The following is a 20,377-nucleotide window of genomic DNA, read 5'->3' on the forward strand; positions in this document are numbered from 1 at the left end:
TTCTTTTGCTTCTGTTTTTCAGAGACATCTTGAAGTAAAGACTAGTTTAAAACTGTCTTTTTCAGCTCCTTATAAAAAACAGATGTATTTAAGCATTTTTATTACATTATTTCTAGAGAGATGACATAATCTTTAACAGCCTTAAGTATAGTGCAACTAGGTTGCTTCCATATTATATAAAATGAGAGACTATCCCCCACCGTCCCACCACACACACAGACACAGACACAGACCCCTACCTCTCTCTCTACTAAGGAAAGGGTTACAGGGAGAAAACAACAAAATTTTTAAATTTTTGGCTTGGCAATATGGTCTGTCTAGATCAGGAGTCGGCAACCTGTCAGAAGTGGTGTGCTGAGTCTTCATTTATTCACTCTAATTTAAGGTTTCGTGTGCCAGTGATACATTTTAAAGTTTTTAGAAGGTCTCTTTCTGGAAGTCTATAGTATATAACTAAACTAGTGTTGTATGTAAAGTAAATAAGGTTTTAAAAATGTTTAAGAAGATTCATTTAAAATTAAATTAAAATGCAGACCCCCCCGCCCCGGACCAGTGAGTGCCACTGAAAATCAGCTTGCGTGCTGCCTTTGGCCCACGTGCCACAGGTTGCCTACCCCTGCTCTAGACTCTTGCTGGAAGTCTAATTTTGTGTCCTATTACACTGGCCTGATTTTCCAGCACTAAGGGATATCACTGGAAAAAATATAGACATGATAAAGCTATTAACTCACTGATAGGTGATAGTTGCCTAGAAGAATCCATCATAGACGGAGAGCAACAAGCAGGCGAAATGTAGCTGTGTCAATAAGAATAGGTCTACTTTTGGAAAACCAGTGGGACCCATAAAAATAATGGCCAAACTAACATTTCAGAATTTGGTTAAAAAAAACATACACCAAAATCAGATTATGTATGACCAGTGTCAACCTGAAAGACACTCTTATAAAGCTAGTTAAAATCCTTGAAAAGAGAAAACTATACAGGAAGAGCTGACACAAATGTAACTATAGTGAATGCACCATTTTAATACACGTAATTACAATGGACGCAGCTATTTTTCAATAAAAATTCTGCTGTTGACAAAACTCATAGGATACCTGGAGGAGACAGCAGTGAGCAGAAGCAGAACTCTGTATTAACTGAAAACCATAACAAGTAGCAGCAATCATCAGCAAAAACATGTCAAATTCTGTTCTGAAAACAAATACTTAAAACTCCAGATCTCCATTCATGTCAAAGAGCAGAATTTCTCCCTAAGCATGTTGTGTGTTCCATTAACATATTCCATTACCTTAATTTCTGCTGGTTTATAGTAACGCCGATTTTCATCCTCCAGTGATGTTCTGTAACCATCTCTCAAAAATCGTTTGAACCCATATTTTCCTTTTAGTTTTCTAACAACCTTATCAAGTGTTTGACTGTATAAAGCATCATCATCCACAGCAAATGCAGGATAACTAATGCAGGGTAGAAGTGCTGCATCAGTGTTCTAGAGAAAAAATAATTAATTTCTCTTCATCTCTTAGAAATCATTTCATGCATAATCAAAGAGAGCTTAACCCACTGAATGAAATATGAAATCAGAATATAAGCAAAAAGACTATTTACAGAAAAAGCATGTTGGGGAAATGGGGGGTGCCAGTAAATGAAAAATGCTGGTTAACTAAGAGGGAGGAAGTTTAAGTGCGGGAGGAGGTGTGGGGCTGGGGTTTCGGGCGAGGGCTCTAGGAGGGAGTTTGGGTGCAGAATGGAGCTCAGGGCAGCAGGTTGGGGTGCAGGAGGAGGTATGGGGTGCCGGATCCGTAGGTCGCTCACCTCGGGCAGCTCCCCGCAAGTGGCGAAGTGTCCCGGCTGCTCCTAGACGGAGGGCAGCTCTGTGCACTGCCTCCACCCGCAGGCGCCACCCCCGCAGCTCCCATTGGCCGCGGTTCCCAGCAAATGGGAGCTGCGGAGATAGCACTGAGGGCGGGATGGGGCAGCATGCGGCGCCTCCTGCAGCACCTCCGCCTAGGAGCAGCTGGGACAGGTTGCCGCTTGTGGGGAGCCGCCCAAGGTGAGCACCCCCTGTATACGGCACCCTGCACCCCCTCCTACGCCCCAACCCACTGCTCTGAGTCCCCTCCCACACCCAAACTCCCTCCCAGAGCCCGCGCTCGCACCCCTCCCACACCCCATCCCCCTGCCAGCCCTGCACCAACCAGACTATAAACTGGCATTTCAATGAAGATCAGAGATGCCGGTTCACAGAGCTTTCTGGTTGGTGATGTGCCAGATAAAACAGCTTTTCTGTACTTAACTACCATGGAAAAGAATACAAGAAGATTTAAAAATCCCAACAATAAAAAGGCATAAGGTTAGAGAAGAAATTGTGTATTTAGTTAATTAGCTACAATATTTGTTGAGAAATAGGTGTTAAAAACTAGGATACACAGATAAGTTATTTGGCCCAAAATTTGACCTACTTTTAAGCTGATAACCTGCATGGGGTATATACTGAAGATATTCTAGATCTCTATTTTTAGGGGGGGTGGGGAAGCACCCTTTAAGCTAGCCCAGTGAACAGACTGGTAATTTGGGGATCCAATTTCAAGACCAACCATGAACCTTTATTACCTAGGCTGGCAAGATTAAGGAGCAAATACGGTTAACCAGAATTTCTTAAAAGCTTTTTATGGAATCTGTCTTCTTCAGCTAGAATAAAAATGAACTTGCCTTAAGGTGGGAGGAAAGAAAGAAATAACTGCATCAGCTTCACCTGGAGGGGAGCCAGGGATCAATAACATTTTATTAAGGATGAAGCTCACCTGGGCAGGAACAGGCAGGGCTTCTATAAAGCTAAGAAGCTGAGTACAGAAGGGGGAAGTAGTCTGCAGTCAATCCTTGACAGGAGGGAGGTGTGTTGGAGATAATAGGGTTTGGCAAGAAGCAAAAGGGGAAGAAGCGACGGAGAGCAGAGGAAGCTCAGACAAGTGGTAAACCCAGAGGTGCCAAAAAATAGAAGGAGGGAGTAGGACAGAGACCAGGGAAGCAACAAACAGGTCTGGGAGTGAGTAGACCATAGTTGTGGAGCACAGGGTCCCTGGGCTGGAACCTGAAGTAGAGAGTGGGCCCAGGTTCCCCTTCCAGCCACTGGAGAAGTGGCAGAGCCTTGGATGTAGAATAGAGCACTGCCCAGAACAGCAGAGAGACAATTTGTCCAGAGAGACTTTAACAGACCCTGGAAAAGTCACAGAGAGGGAGCAGCTGAGCCCTAAAGAAGAAGACAACCCAGAGTCCTGGGAGTTGAGATTGAGACAATAGGCTGAGCAATCAGCAGCAGTGCAGAAGTAAGGGTGGCATTGTATGGTATTGTCACCCTTATGTCTGCGCTGCTGCTGGAAAGGCGTTGCCTTCATAGCTGGGCACCTGGCCAACAGCCACCACTCTCCAGCTGCCCAGCTCTGAAGGCAACACAGAAGTAAGGGTGGCAATACTGTGACCTCCCCTAAAATAACTTTGTGACCACCCCTGCCTACAACTCCCTTTTTGGTCAGACCCCCCAATTTGAGAAATGTTGGTCTCCCCCGTGAAATCTGTATAGTATAGGGTAAAAGCACACAAAAGACAAGATTTCAAGGGGGGGGGAGAGGGGGAGACCAGATTTCATGGTTCGTGATATATTTTTCATGGCCATGAATTAGGTCGGGCCTTACTCATATACCTTCTGTTACAGATGAAATCCCAAATTCAAATTGTTAGTAATTTAGTACCTCAGGCTTTGGGTTTACTATGAAACAAAAAAATCTTAAAAACGGCAGATATTTTAGCCACTATATAGTGTGCAAGATGGATGAAAACAAGCACACCACCCGTGAGACTTCAAACCCCTTTAAACATCTCTCTTGGCTGCGCTTATTCATAGACCAATAGGTCTTTCTGTTTTAAATTATTTAGGCCACTGTTTTCACCTAGCCATAATTATTCTTAAATTAAAGAGAGATTGGCCATGATAATTCTATTGCAGAGATGGCTCCTATTCTGCAGTAATATTTAAACAGAAGAATCTAATTTCTTCCCAACCAACAAGTTCATATCCTTTATTAAATAGGATATTAAAATGGTAATAAAGGTAAGAACTATGTTCTTAGCAATTTATTTTTTCTATATTCTGTTAAATTGAATTCCATCAAACTACTTACATGAGACCTCGATTCTCGGGGTAGCAATGAGCAAAGAGTTTGTCTGTTTCGATTATGGGCGTCAAGATCCACAAATATGACAGACCAAGAGCAGCCCTATAAAGAGAATATGAAAGTTAAGTTGAGATGGGGGGGAGAGTTACATACACAAATTTCTGGAACAGCAAATACTGGTAAAGCTATCAGCTCTCTTGTTTTACTTAGGCAATTTAAGGTAACTAGAAATCAGAAGCCAATAATTTTCACCAGAGTAGGAATCAAAGGTAAATTTTTAAATAAATATAATGAACATAATATTTTTAATAAAGGAATTAAATGCAATTGGCAGAAATTAAACAGCAAGAACAGAATCTGAGAATACAAAAACATTAGCTCCCCATTCCAAGTGACGACTGTTTGGACCATTTAATTAAGACAGCAAAGATGTAACATGAATTACATTTTCCATAACTTCTTAAACAAAGGCAATTCGATAAAAGAGACTGGAGAAAGAAGGAGATTTAATGGTTAAGTTAAAGAGACTATACGGTTCCCTTATGAGACAACCATAAAGAGAAGATCTTTCCAATGCATTACATCTCAATAGGAATGATAAAAACAAAACAAATATTCTTGTCTTTCAGTTATCACACTACACTTCATTTCATTAAGGAAGAGGCTCTCAAAAAAACTTAAAACTCAGCAAAAATTAGGGAGAATAACCCACTTTGACATAACAGAATCTCTTCTACTTGAAACAAAGCCCTAAAAGCAAAACATTCCTTACACTTGTCCCAAGTATTCCAATACATTAATTTAATAGTCACATTTGGATCTTTTGAATTTTAAGTTGTATGATACATTATTTACATTATGAATATAATTTTACTAACTTTCAATTTTTGACAAACAAATGCATGAAAATGTATGAAAGGAGTTTATTGCCAAACAATATGTGCCACTTAGGGCTTGGCTTGAGTACAAAGGTCCACAAGCATGGATCTGACTGTAGGTCTGGGGCCTTAGGGTAAAATCTCTGGCCCCAGTGAAGTCAATGGCAGAACTCCCCTTGACTTCAAAGAAGTCGGGATTCACCTTTCATGCTTATATTGTCAGATTTCATTATCTGAGATGCTGGAATTAAAACTCAAAAACCTCCACGCAAACAAATCCTTATTGAGGTGCTAAAAGGACCTGAGTCAAATGCATTTTTCCAAGATTAAAAAAAAAACGATAAAAAATATCAGTTTATCTACCCCTTGGATACACAGCTGGTTTAGGCCTTGGAAGACTTTTCTGCTATTTTCAATAAATGAAGGGCTCCAGGACTGTCTCTCTTAGCACACATGCTGTCAATGCTAAACACTCACACATTACGAAAAGGAGTACTAGTGGCACCTTAGAGACTAACCAATTTATTTGACTAACAGACTAACATGGCTGCTACTCTGAAACTCACATATTACAACATTCTGCGACTGTTAATTACAAATGTGTCTTGCACAAACAAGATATTTCAACAGATACTACCAACATTCTAAGAAGAGATATTTAGAAGCTACTTATCATGCATTATAAATTTTAAAACATTTTTTGGGTTCCAGGACTGTTAACCATTTCACGGTCATCCTTCTGGAGAGGGCTGCCAAAACAATGTTAGAATATGCAGCAAAGAGGATGTTTTAGAATATGCAGTGTCCTCTTCCTTTACATTGCTTTCAAGCCATGTTTCAAAAATTTTTCTCCTTTGATAAGGGGATGGAAAGACAATTACTTGATTTATGTTATTATACAAAACTATTAGCTGTAGTAATACGATATGAGTTTATCATTGTCCTCGCTTAGTATTGTGATACAAACTAACACTTTAGCCTTGTAAATAACTTTTTCACAAAGTTTGCTACCTATTATCATCTCAGTGAAACACTGTTGTTCTCTGTCTTGAATAAAGGAAGTAAAAGCCATAACATGCTTTACATGAATACCAGACACAAGATCACTAGGATCATTTATCATAGAATCATAGAATATCAGGGTTGGAAGGGACCTCAGGAGGTCATCTAGTCCAACCCCCTGCTCAAAGCAGGACCAATCCCCAATCAAATCATCCCAGCCAGGGCTTTGTCAAGCCTGACCTTAAAAACTTCTAAGGAAGGAGATTCTACCACCTCCCTAGGTAACGCATTCCAGTGTTTCACCATCCTCCTAGTGAAAAAGTTTTTCTTAATATCCAACCTAAACCTCCCCCACTGCAACTTGAGACCATTACTCCTTGTCCTGTCCTCTTCTACCACTGAGAATAGTCTAGAACCATTCTCTTTGGAACCACCTCTCAGGTAGTTGAAAGCAGCTATCAAATCCCCCCTCATTCTTCTCTTCCGCAGACTAAACAATCCCAGTTCCCTCAGCCTCTCCTCATAAGTCATGTGTTCCAGACCCCTAATCATTTTTGTTGCCCTTCGCTGGACTCTCTCCAATTTATCCACATCCTTCTTGTAGTGTGGGGTCCAAAACTGGACACAGTACTCCAGATGAGGCCTCACCAATGTCGAATAGAGGGGACATCACGTCCCTCGATCTGCTGGCTATGCCCCTATTTATACATCCCAAAATGCCATTGGCCTTCTTGGCAACAAGGGCACACTGTTGACTCATATCCAGCTTCTCGTCCACTGTAACCCCTAGGTCCTTTTCCGCAGAACTGCTGCCTAGCCATTCGGTCCCTAGTCTGTAGCAGTGTATTGGATTCTTCCGTCCTAAGTGCAGGACCCTGCACTTATCCTTATTGAACCTCATCAGATTTCTTTTGGCCCAATCCTCCAATTTGTCTAGGTCCCTCTGTATCCTATCCCTGCCCTCCAGAGTATCTACCTACTCCTCCCAGTTTAGTGTCATCTGCAAACTTGCTGAGAGGCGCAATCCACAGCCATCCTCCAGATCATTTATGAAGATATTGAACAAGACCGGCCCCAGGACCTGACCCTTGGGGCACTCCACTTGATACCGGCTGCCAACTAGACATGGAGCCATTGATTACTTACCCTGTTGAGCCCGACAATCTAGCCAACTTTCTACCCACCTTATAGTGCCATTCAGTCCAGCCCATACTTCTTTAACTTGCTGACAAGAATACTGTGGGAGACCGTGTCAAAAGCTTTGCTAAAGTCAAGAAACAATACATCCACTGCTTTCCCTTCATCCACAGAACCAGTAATCTCATCATAGAAGGCGATTAGATTAGTCAGGCATGACCTACCCTTGGTGAATCCATGCTGACTGTTCCTGATCACTTTCCTCTCCTCTAAGTGCTTCAGAATTGATTCCTTGAGGACCTGCTCCATGATTTTTCCGGGGACTGAGGTGAGGCTGACTGGCCTGTAGTTCCCAGGATCCTCCTTCTTCCCTTTTTTAAAGATTGGCACTACATTAGCCTTTTTCCAGTCATCTGGGACTTCCCCCGTTCGCCACGAGTTTTCAAAGATAATGGCCAATGGCTCTGCAATCACATCTGCCAATTCCTTTAGCACTCTCGGATGCAACTCGTCCGGCCCCATGGACTTGTGCACGTCCAGCTTTTCTAAATAGTCCCTAACCACCTCTTTCTCCACAGAGGGCTGGCCATCTACTCCCCATGTTGTGATGCCCAGCGCAGCAGTCTGGGAGCTGTCCTTGTTAGTGAAGACAGAGGCAAAAAAAGCATTGAGCACATTAGCTTTTTCCACATCCTCTGTCACTAGGTTGCCTCCCTCATTCAGTAAAGGGCCCACACTTTCCTTGGCTTTCTTCTTGTTGCCAACATACCTGAAGAAACCCTTCTTGTTACTCTTGACATCTCTTGCTAGCTGCAGCTCCAGATGCGATTTGGCCCTCCTGATTTCATTCCTACATGCCCGAGCAATATTTTTATACTCTTCCCTGGTCATATGTCCAACCTTCCACTTCTTGTAAGTTTCTTTTTTATGTTTAAGATCCGCTAGGATTTCACCGTTAAGCCAGGCTGGTCGCCTGCCATATTTACTATTCTTTCGACTCATCGGGATGGTTTGTCCCTGTAACCTCAACAGGGATTCCTTGAAATACAGCCAGCTCTCCTGGACTCCTTTCCCCTTCATGTTAGTCCCCCAGGGGATCCTACCCATCCGCTCCCTGAGGGAGTCGAAGTCTGCTTTCCTGAAGTCCAGGGTCCGTATCCTGCTGCTTACCTTTCTTCCCTGTGTCAGGATCCTGAACTCAACCAACTCATGGTCACTGCCTCCCAGATTTCCGTCCACTTTTGCTTCCCGCACTAATTCTTCCCTGTTTGTTAGCAGCAGGTCAAGAAAAGCTCCCCCCTAGTTGGCTAGTCTAGCACTTGCACCAGGAAATTGTCCCCTACGCTTTCCAAAAACTTCCTGGATTGTCTATGCACCGCTGTATTGCTCTCCCAGCAAATACCAGGAAAATTAAAGTCACCCATGAGAACCAGGGCGTGCGATCTAGTAGCTTCTGCGAGTTGCCGGAAGAAAGCCTCATCCACCTCATCTCCCTGGTCCGGTGAGATGCTTTCCATAAGGAAGATGAAAAAGCTTCTCGATATGAATATTTTGAGAATATTAAACAGAAAATATCCCGTTTTTTAATCCCCACATTTAGTTTTTTTTTTAAAAGAGATTTCAAAATGTTTGTCTCCTTGTCTCCTCTCCCCTTTCCCCAAAAATCAAAACAAACAAACAAAAACCACAACAATGTAGATAATTGGTTCTAGAAACACTCCAAGCAGTGTTTGGCATCTTAAACACCAATGGGATACAAACTTGTAAACGTGGCTCACACAAGGGTGTCCCTGCTCCATGACACCATCTAATGTCCTCAAAAGCAAAGGATGGCTGATGGAAGGGGGCTCTACTCTTGGTCCTCTCCCCATGCAGGAGAAAAGGATGCGCTGTTAAGGTCAACCTTTTCTTGACAAAAGAAAGTGCTGTTGCGTCCTATGGGGGCGGGGGGGGGGAGGGGGATGGAAATGGGGGAGGCGGGGAAAGGATCCTGTCACACTTCTTTTGGTGAAAACAGGCTTGCTGCAGGTTTATTCGTGCTATCTTTTGGTGAGCTGTGGTCAGAAAGGAGCAACCTTAATAAACACTGGTGTAATCCATTAATTAAAACAATACAGAACACATTTGCCTCATGGTCCAGATCCTAAGCTGGTGTAAATCAGTGTAGCTCTATTGACTTCAACGGGTAAAGACGAATTTATATCCATGTATATAGCCAATTGGAGCTCTGGCCTATGATCTCAAAATACACTTTGTAGCAGTTGATCTTCTCTATGAAATAGCATTTTGAATTGCAGCACAGGAGCAACAACTTTGCTATCTACCCAAAGGGCTCTGTTAACAGGAAACTAAACATTAACTCAAACTGCAAAATTGGAAGAAAAATTAAACATATTGATAAATAGGTCAAAAAAGAATCTGAAAATACAATTGTGATTTTTTAACCTAACTGTCCTTTTAATAACTACATGCAGGCCAAGCTGAACAGAACTGAATAGAGAGTTGTACTGTCAAAACTAGTCTTTTAGCTGAAAGAGAAATCAGTCTCAAGCATTCATTTTGTTTTTAAAAACTAAAAGCTCTGATAGACTAATTATTTAAAATGGAGAAAATCCTTCATATACTTGCATAATAGACAGGATAATGCTCTTTAGAACACCAGTGTCTTGGCTTTATATATGATTTTTTCATCTGGGAAATAACCAATATCTTTGCAGATATTTCTTAAATCAAGTCAAGCACAAGAAGAGACAGCTTCTATATTTCATTTCCAACTGTGTTCCAGTCTCTTTGAGAAGTCCTGCTGAGCATCTTGAGAGGAACCTGCCTGCACTTGAAACTATACTAATACCACCAGACTGAAGGATGCCTGGAAACACGAAGCCACCCAGCCCTTCCAGAAAGATTCTGCACTTAAACTGTGGATGGTGTGAAAGGCTTCAGGAAATAAAAATAAATATCCTAATTAAAACAGATCAGTGTATGGGGAAGTTTGCATGTACATGCACACGTGCATGGAGAGGAGATTTATATAAAAAGAGGTGTAGTTATCACTTGTTGGGTATGACATTACATGATGAAGTTTAAAGATTAAAACAAATCTTGTGAGAGTACGAAAGGTCTCTGTAACAGAAAGATGTGTTTATCTACTTGCTAAAAAACAAAAACAAACCCCACCCCCTCCCCAGCTTTTTGCTTCATCTCCAAGTACTTCTAACATATCCATCACCATCGTATCTAGGCACTAACCACAACAATTAAGAAATGGCATATCTGATAAGAAATTCTTTGCCCTTCACTGCTTCTAGATTTAGCTGTTTTTATTTGAAGGGTTTTTGTTTATTTAAACATTCATTATTTGGCCTTCATTATTCATGGAAAGTTTATGTTAGGATATGAGATTCAACTGTGTAAATACACAAACTCATTCAAAACCAGCACTGGAAAAAACATTTCCTTTTAGCAACGAAAAAAAAATTTGATTTTTTCTTCCCTTAGAAGACTGTTATTCCATTTAAGCTTTACAACATTCTGTAGGGGACAAACACCCACTCTTTTTTTTAGGCTGACAATCTAGAACTGATTTTAGCTATTTACACTTGTCAGGTGACTATTGATTGTATTTTGGCTTTTGGGGGATGAAAGGAGGCTTGTGGGTGTGTCTCAGAAAGTCTCCTTGTGTGGGGCTACAGTTTAAGTGGACCCCATCTGCCTCCTCTTGTGAGGCCACGATGAGAGTCTATCAGCCTCTTCCCAAACCCCACAATCCTTAGGAAATTACTCCAAGGTTTACCTAAGGGCAATGGGCATGAGCCCACTAAGATTCATTGTACAGAAGGGTTGTGGGCATCAATGAGCCTCTGAAATCTTGCAGAGAATGAGGGTAACGGGCTCATTATAATGCTTGCTGGCTGTTAATATACTTACACAGACAAAGCCATACTTCTATAGATTGTACTCCCAAAATTCTGCCCGACAGGAGTTCACTTCCTGTAGATCTTAGAGGGATCTTAGGTATAGGGTTCCCCTCTTGCAAACCTCACATTCAGGGGGCAATTTTAAAAACTAAGGAAATTCCAGACAAAAACTTCTTTGGAGCGAAGTTAAGGTTGACAGTACGTACCAACATCCTCAGGGTAAAAAGCCTGACAAGAATGTTGTAGTTGGGGAAAATACAATCCTTAAAAGCCCAGGAAATTCAGAGTTAAATTTACAAGAAATCCAAACATTTAAAAGGACAAACATTTATTTATGGTACTCAAACTACCTCAACTTTGCTCCTATATTCAGAGTAATTCCCTATGCAAATCAGAAAATGGAGGTGCCTTACCTTTAACTGGAGGTTTTTTCACATGTGGTCCCTATCTGTATTCCACATGTGAGCATGCATGCTCACCATGCACCTGAGTTCAGAGATTTTTAGAAAGTAGTGTCCGTTAGTTCACATATGTGCAGTTGTTCTCCTCATGCTCTGAACCAAAAGTATAAGGGGCAATGCTTTTCCAGCTCCTCTTCTTACTGCAAATCAGGTAAGATTTGAAGCGGAGGGGAAGAAAGGCATGGAGTGGAAACAGATAAGGACCATACATCTCAAAGACCCTCCAGTTACAGGTAACTAACCTCCATTTCTTCTTCGAGTGCAGGTCTCAATGTTATTCCATGTGTGGGTGATTAAAAGGGGTACAATGATGTAGTTGGTATAGATATTTGTAGTACTACAGTCCCAAAAGTTGCTTTTGCCGAAAGGGCTTGACCTAATGTTTAACGCTTCATGAACATATGGTTTGAGGTAGCCACAGTACAGATATCCAGTATAAACACCTCTCTAAAAGATGCTGTTGAGGTTTGTTGGCCCTAGTGGAAAAGGATGTCACCCGATCCAGGGAAGAAATACTTACCAATTGGTAATACAGAATGATGCAGCCAGAGATACACTTAGAGAGTCTCCGAGCAGATGCTTGTCCTCGCAACCATTCAACTATACTCACAAAGCGTCTTGCTGATTTTCTAATTGGTTGTGTCCTTCGTGGACTGATGTGAAACTTAGAAATTACTTTAGGGACAAATACTGGGTGAAGGCAAAGTGAAATGTTTTTTCATAAAAGACATATTATATTATGGGTCAGTAATGAAAGCTCTCAGCTCACTCACCCTTCTAGTCAAAGTGATGACAACTAAAAAGGTGACCTTCATGGAATGGTAACACATAGAACATGTGGACAGTGGTCGAAATGGTCGTCTGGTAAGTACTGACAGTACAACGGGTGAGGTCCTACTGTGGTGCAGATTTCACCACTGGTGGGAAGGTCCCAACTAGATTCTTCTGGAATCTAACTGTTGTTGGGCTCCGTCTTCTTGGAAGAGTTTGTCCTTAAAGCCCCAGATCCTCAAATAATTTTCCTAACAAAGCTTGGTAGTTAGCAATAGGGAACTGAAAGGGAGGAAGATAGAATACCTTCCCCTCCTCAGAAGATCAAGTTGTTTTTAGTCCTTATCCGTCAGTGTAGCCTTAGAATGTTGTAATCTAGAACTTTCAGTGGCTGCTTGCGCCAACAGAAAGTTGGGTCCTGTGTGTGTAAAGAGGAACTCAGCTTCTTTGGCTGGTACAAATGTGTCTCTCAGCACAGTTGGGGTGCAGGAGATTGGAGTGTGATACAATATCCTAGCTGGTTCCATGATGGCATCATTTACAAGGAGGACCATCCTACTGGGGGGACCAAAAGACTGTAAAATGTCAAGGAGGTGATACTGGGTAGTGTCAAGGTTCCTTCCCCACTCTGAACTCTAGGGTACAGATGTGGGGACCTGCATGAAAACCTCCTAAGCTTACTTGTACCAGCTTAGGTTAAAACTTCCCCAAGGTACAAACTATTTTACCTTTTGCCCTTGGACTTCCACTGCCACCACCAAACTTTATCTGGGTACCTGAGAAAAGGTTGTTTGGAAACGTCTTTCCCCCCAAAATCCTCCCAACCCTTGCACCCCACTTCCTGGGGAAGATTTGGTAAAAATCCTCACCAATTTGCATAGGTGAACACAGACCCAAACCCTTGGATCTTAGAACAATGAAAAAGCATTAAGTTTCCTTACAAGAAGACTTTTAATAGAAGTAAAAAAGAATCACCTCTGTAAAATCAGGATGGTAAATACCTTACAGGGTAATTAGATTCAAAACATAGAGAATCCCTCTAGGGAAAACCTTAAGTTACAAAAAAGACGCACAGGCAGGAATAGTCATTCTATTCAGCACAGCTATTTTCTCAGCCATTTAAAGAAATCATAATCTAACACATACCTAGCTAGATTACTTACTAAGTTCTAAGACTCCATTCCTGTTCTGTCCCCGGCAAAAGCATCACACAGACAGACACAGACCCTTTGTTTTTCTCCCTCCTCCCAGCTTTTGAAAGTATCTTGTCTCCTCATTGGTCATTTTGGTCAGGTGCCAGCAAGGTTACCTTTAGCTTCTTAACCCTTTACAGGTGAGAGGATTTTTCCTCTGGCCAGGAGGGATTTTAAAGGGGTTTACCCTTCCCTTTATATTTATGACAGGTAGCCTAGACCTCCTCTAGTGGAATGTGGAGGTCATTCGCCATTCTCTGCAGAGGCTTGTGATATTGACTGGGGTTGTCAGATATGGATGGCAAAGATGGGGCAACTGCCTACTCTTGTGAGGAAGACAAAGCACATGTAGGTACATGTGGATCCAGATCATTCCCCTCTTCCTCATGCTCCAATGGAGCTGGTAGGTGTCGCACAGAAGAGGTACGGTGGACTGATCCGGGATGTCTACCATAGGGGTCCCATGGATCCCAATAGGGCCAAGTAGGAAGGGTCAATCAATTGAGGAGGACCCCACTGCATTGGATACCATTGTTCCCTTAGGTAGTCATATCTGGGTGGGGGATAGAGCCCAGATCTTTGCGAGTCTCTGTCTGGACTTACCTCATTATGTGGGGGTGATGAATCACCTGGAGCCTCCAAAGAGAATGCAGGTTCCTGTTCTACCAGTAGAGCCATCAGCACCAGTGGGTGAAAGGAGGGGAATATTCATGTCTCCTGGAAGTAATTTCCTCCTTTGGTGTGCCAATGTCTCCCAGGAAGGTCAGATCCGAAGGAAAAGGAGACTGAGGCTAAGGAAGGGTGAAGATATCCTCTGACAAGGTGTAAGTTTTGGTCTGTCAGTCTGGGGCATTCCAATAGTTGAGACTGATGGATCCAGTGCATCCACAGTCATCAGGATGGTAGTTCTTTACAGGGAAGGGCCACTACTGTCAAAGAGTCTACAAGTGAACTCTTAGATGTTGTCGGCAAGTGCCGATCCTTCGGCTTAGAAATCAGAACAGTACTGGCGGATCCTTTTTCCTTTGCACCTTCCCCTCATGGCCAAAGGATTTAAGTGAGTCTAATTCCTTAGGCTCCACCTATGAAGATTCACTTGACTTGGAGGGACTAAGGGAGTGATCTCTTCTGGAAGCAGATCTGGAAGGAGATACGGCCTTATGCTTGTGAGAGTGCCCCTCAGTGTCATGAGAAGCCCTGGATGATGACTCTATGGGCTTAGCAGCTCTGACTTTTGTTCCTGAGCATTTGCTTGGAGGAGTACTCCTCATCAGTTGAGACTGACATACAAGGGGGTCTCCCTAACCCAGATCAAACTGAGGTTTCATAGCCAGATGTTTTTTCAGCTGGAGCTCACGAGCCTTGTGGATCTGAGGGAGAAACAAGCAGCAAATGCTGTGCTTAACTGAGATATATGCCTCACCCAGAAAACAGAGGCAGCATTGGTGCTCATGGAGAAGGAGTGGAGGCAGGAAATGCAGTTCTTAAACCCTGGGACTCTGAGAGTAGTCTGTTGTCTTGGAGAGAGATTCCCTGAGGCAGGGAGAAAACTAAGTTATACTAACTATGCTAAAACTAAAACTTTAACTATACTAAAATACTAAAAATATTTACAATATATTTACAGGTTTGTTAAGAGAAAGAAAGGATGGAGAAATCTGTGGATACAGAGGATTGCAACTCAGGCCATGCAGTAGTAAGAAGGATCTGCACTGCCCCTTATATCCTTGGTTCAGAGCATGAGGAGAACAACTCAGGTGCATGGTGCACATGTGTACCCACATAAGAAATACACAGAGATCAGCACTTGAAGAACAACACAAGCTACCTTTTTCCACTCATAGAAAGTTATTCATCTTATTAGTCAATAAAAAAACCAGAATATTTACTTAGTCACAAAGTGGTTGAGCCAACTCTGGCATTCGCACACTGCTGGGGGCGGGGGGTTAGGGGGAGGAGAGTGGCAAGACTACTTTAGACATTCTTGATGAGATAAAAGGCACGCTTATAATAATCATTCACTTCTCCTCACTAGGACCCAATGATACAAGCTATTGAGTGTGTTCAGCACAATGAAAGATTGAGCCCTTTGACTGCACTTGCTAACCACTGGTTGAAGTATGTATGTGATACAGAGCTAGCACGTTTACAGTGGAGAGATTACACCATTTATAAAGCAATATTCTGCAGTGAACATTTTGGATATTCACATGTAAGCTGCACAAATCCAGTGACTATTCAAAATCTAAGCCACTAGCTGTGAACTTAAAAAAAAGTCTTAGAAAATGTCTTTGATCCAAAAATAATTTATGCTAGAAAAAAACTAAGGAAGGAAGGATGAGAGGTTCAGATTGCTAAGGAAGAAGAGAGAGATCTGGGGGGAAGGAGGGAAGAATTACAAAAAGATTGAGTAATGTAATTGTGAATTTCCATATTTTCAATTGATTTTCTTGTAAGGTTACACTTCAGCGGCAATTACCACAGGTGAAATTAAGAGTCTGTCCATGCACAACTGATGTCAGTGGCAAAACCTGCATTGATTTTAGTGGTGCAAGACTCAGGCCCAGAAGCCTGTGTACTTACAAAACCCGACAGTTACAAAGTGATATTCTGCATCCTTAAAAGAGAATTATAAAATCTTACAGTGTAGAATGGAATCTGCAGCAGACTTTAGAAACTGATTGTATGAAATTAAAAAAAAACAAATAAAACCTGAATATTTTGTTTTGCCAAATTCACCTCTCTATAATCTACATTTTTGTACTATATTGTCTTTCAGTAAAATAAGGAGAGAAAATTCTACATTAAGCACAGGTCATTTTTTTATAGAAACTTTGTCTAGTTAAAGTACTTCTAGTAAGAAGAAAAATAGTACTTGGTACTTACATTGCACCTTTCACCTAAGGACCTGAAAATTCTTTACAAATATTAATTATGCCTCATAATACATCTGTGAGGTATGTATTACTATCCCCAATTTTACAGATGGGGAAACTAAGGAACAAATAATTGAAGGGGTTTACTCAAAAAAATCATACAGACACTAAGGAACAGAATTTAGAATGGGAATCCTGGTCTCCTGTTTTTCAGTGAGTAGCGAGGAGGCATGGCCCCCCTGAGAGGTGAAAGTGGAGGGAACGCTGTGAGCTGGCTGGTGGGCGGAGCCAGGAAGACCACAACCCACACACCGGAAGCAGAGGGGTGGAACCGGAAGCGGAAATATAAACGGCCGGCCCAACAGCTCAGTTGATAGGGAGCTGCCGAAGAAGACAGATGCTTCTTCCCCACTGCTGGAGAGGGACGCCAAGGAGGACCACTTCTGCCCTGGGAACCAGCCTGAGCTTCCAGAGAGCCCTGCCACGCCTGACACTGAGGAGCTGCTACCAATACCCTTAGCAGTGTATCACGGAGAGACTGACGACGACCCCTGGACACAGGTACACCCAAGGGGGAGAAGTAGGAAGCAGCCCAGGGGAACCAGGCAACAGCCTGGTTGGGAGTTGGCCTGAAACAAGGTCTGCGTGTTGCGGGCGGATCCCTGCATTGATGGACCACTCAACCGCTGTTAGGGCCCTGGGCTAGGACATGGTGGAGTTGGGCGGGCCTGCGTCCCCCTGCCACTGCACTCCTGGGGTGGCAGTACTCCCCATCCTTCGGCCAGACAGCCTGCGGTCCTCGGGCACCCCTACTGGAGCCCCATAGACTGTGCTTGGCGCTCACCATCCCTGCTGGAGTCCTGTTTAACGGTGGGGTGAACAGACTGCTAGCACTCTGCCTGGTTGCAGGCAAGAGCACAGACTTTTTACGGCCCTGCCCTGCTTCAAGGGCAGGGCCCCTTAAGAACCGCTAATTCCCTTCTTTTTTCTTTGCTTGGAATAGACTCTAGCAGACCAAACTGGGAGGAGGGGTGGCCTCCCCCAGAGGCAGAAGCAGAGGGATGGCCACGCCAGCTTACACAGTGCCATACTAACATTAGATCTGTGCTAACTCCAGCCAGTAGGAAGAGGAACAGCCAAAGCAGAGACAGGGGTGTAGAATGTGGGGCCCAACTGGGGCCACACCTCCAGACTCAGAACTGTGCAGGCAAGACCCACCCAGACTCTGGGGACACTACAGAATGTTCTGACTTTCTCTGCCCTGTACCAATTGGCTGTTTGCGCCAACTCTCCCCCTCCCTCCTCAGGCCCTTCAGCTCAGCTTTATTCCACACCTGCCGCTCCTACCCTCTCCTCCCTTGCTCATCCCTCCAATACCCCATGAAATTGTGGAACTTCAGCAAAAGCTTTTTTATCCGGCATGTTGGGAGAATGGGAGGTGCAGTAAGTGAAAAATTCCAGTTAACTAAGAGGGAATGAGTTTGGGTGTGGTAGGGTGCGGGGGAGGGAGGGTGTGGGGCACCAGCTGTGGGGAGCGCTCACCTCGAGCTGCTCCCCACAAGCAGCGATAAGTCCTTGCGCCCCTAGGTGGAGGCGCGGCTAGGCAGCTCTGCACATGCTTCCCCTGTCCACAGGCACCATCCCCGCAGCTCCCATTGGCCCCAGTTCCCGGCCAATGGGAGTTGTGGAGCCAAAACTGGGGTGGAGGCAGCGTGCTCAGAGATGCTTAGCTGTGCTTCTGCCTAGGGGCCACAAGGATTGGTTGCTGCTTGCGGGGAGCTGCTTGAGGTGAGAGCCCTCCCGGATCCGGCACCCCCCGCTCGCGCTTCAACCCCCAGCCCCGCACCCTCCCTGCACCCAACTCCCTCCCAGAGCCTGCGCCCTGCACCACGCCCATACCCCAATCCTGTACCCAAACTCCCTTCCAGATCCTGCGCCCTGCACACAAGCCACGCCCCACCCTACCCCCTGCACACCCACACTCCAAACCCCTCATGGCTGTTCCTCCACCTAAGAGCAGCAGGGACATGTCGCCACTTCTGGAGCCATGTAGGGAGCCTGTCGGCCCCCTGCCATCTGGACTATAAACCGGACTTTCTATGAAGATTATAAATGCCGGTTTATAGAGCTTTCCAGCTGGTACAGGGCCGGATAACACAGCTTTTTCTGTAACATGTTTGCTATCATCACATGGTTCACTTGGCTTCTGTGTTATATCAATTCTCCTACCCAGTGTCTGTCTTGTCTATGTAGACAATAGAGTCATTGTTTTCACGTACTCCTATCTGTCTGTATCCTCCTGTTCTCTCTTGTCTTATATTTAGATTGTAATTGTTTGGGGATAGGGACTGTCTTTTTGTTCTGTGTTTGTACAGTGCCTTGCAATGGAATCCAACTCTATGACTCTGGCTCCCAGGCACTAGAGTAATACAAATAAGAAAATAGTAGTAATAATGAATAAATAACCCACTAGCTCATTTGGAAAGCATTATGTCCGTACATTTACTCAGCCCTGGGTTTGCAAGTCTAAATAAAGGTGACTTACAAAAAAATGCTCAAGTCTCCCTGATCTTCAGTTAAGACAATATTAAGAAAAACTTTAAAGACCAAAGCTTTTCTTTGGTAACTGTGTAAATTTCCTCCCCAACTCCCACATTGGGTTCACCATGGGAATCAAATTTAGCTGTATCTTAAAGCAGGATTTTAAGCTTTGAAATAGGCAAGGATTGCCACACTCTGCACTCTCTCTGACTTTTGAGGCAACAGAAAAGTACCAGGACTTATTAAAAAAAAAAAAAAAAAAAAAAAAAAAGAGTGCCCACCCTTTTAAACCATCAAGAATAAATTTTTGGAATAAGATTCCCAGAGCTCAGTCAGTCCTTAATTTTTTGATGTTTTCATTCAGTGTACAGCTGGGACAATCCTCTCAGCGTATTTGGATATATTTCTCCAGCCTCTGACTTTTAATTAGATCAGTGCTACTTCAAGTACGTATGGTCCCATTATAAAATGATTTAACCCTTCAAGGATCACGCATTTTCCATGAACTACTGTTTAACACTAGCAGGTTTAATTTAGCGGCTAAAGAAAGAAAAAATAATAGTTTCAAAATCAAGTTTTGGATGATTTTCAACACTAAAAGGGAATTTGCAAAACTATAACATTACATCTATTAATATTCTCTTTTCAGAAATGAAGACATATGGGTATTCTAGAAAGACAAATACTGCCTGAGAACTGAAAGAATTAACACTTGAAAAAATGCAACGTGGGAGCAAGTTTAAAACATTAAAACATTTTAAACTCACAGCTCTGCTGCTGCACTCACTTTTTTCCCAAAAGTCACTTATGGACAATCCTCTGCCAGAGTGCTTTGCCCTTGCAATTTGGTTATCTCTGCATGTATGGAACCATCCACCTCTTCTTTAGTTTTGTACAGCCACAACTCCCTTTTCCCCCATTGACTGACAATGTTTAATGGCTCAGTGACAAATTTCCTCCATTACCCACCTTTTCAGAGTCTTAAGTTTGGAAAGAATACTCTTTTGAGTCTAGACCTTTGTGGGTATAATATAGTAAGAGACCTATATCCATCATTTTTGAGAATGTAAAAATGGGAATGTCTGGCAGAGGTAACGTACGATGAAAAGCTTATGTTTTTTAATGGAGTTCAATGTATCTGGAAGTGGGGGAGAAACCCAAACCAAATAAAAAAATCCAAAATAAAGAGACCATGTGCAAAGTTGATAACAGAAAAGATTCAAATGATGGTGCAACCAACTTGAGATTTAAAACACAAATGACAATAGTTAGATCACAAACAAGATGAGTTGTTTAAAATCTTGACCAAAGGTGATAGGGAAGTAGAAAAGTTGTAAATATTTCAATTTTAACCAGAGTTAACCAAAAAAAATATTAAAAAACCACACACAACTGGAAAGAGAAATAAAACCTGCTATACGTAAGGACA

At 42.9% G+C, this 20,377-nt stretch overlaps 1 protein-coding gene across 8 annotated transcripts in view; it reads right to left on the reverse strand.

Moving 5' to 3' along the window:
- The window catches only part of PHKB (phosphorylase kinase regulatory subunit beta), a 222,832-nt gene that overhangs the window by 93,830 nt on the left and 108,625 nt on the right, over positions 1–20,377 (reverse strand). For all 8 annotated transcript variants that reach the window (XM_043526045.1, XM_037877750.2, XM_043526046.1 and 5 more), the window contains 2 exons: positions 4,179–4,274; positions 1,292–1,489 (listed from right to left, as the gene is read on the reverse strand). In XM_043526045.1, the coding sequence (XP_043381980.1) occupies positions 1,292–1,489; positions 4,179–4,274 (294 nt within the window). The remainder of the gene's footprint in view (positions 1–1,291; positions 1,490–4,178; positions 4,275–20,377) is intronic.

The sequence above is a fragment of the Chelonia mydas genome, chromosome 12 (genome assembly GCF_015237465.2).
Source record: "Chelonia mydas isolate rCheMyd1 chromosome 12, rCheMyd1.pri.v2, whole genome shotgun sequence".
Classification (NCBI taxonomy): Eukaryota; Metazoa; Chordata; order Testudines; family Cheloniidae; genus Chelonia; species Chelonia mydas.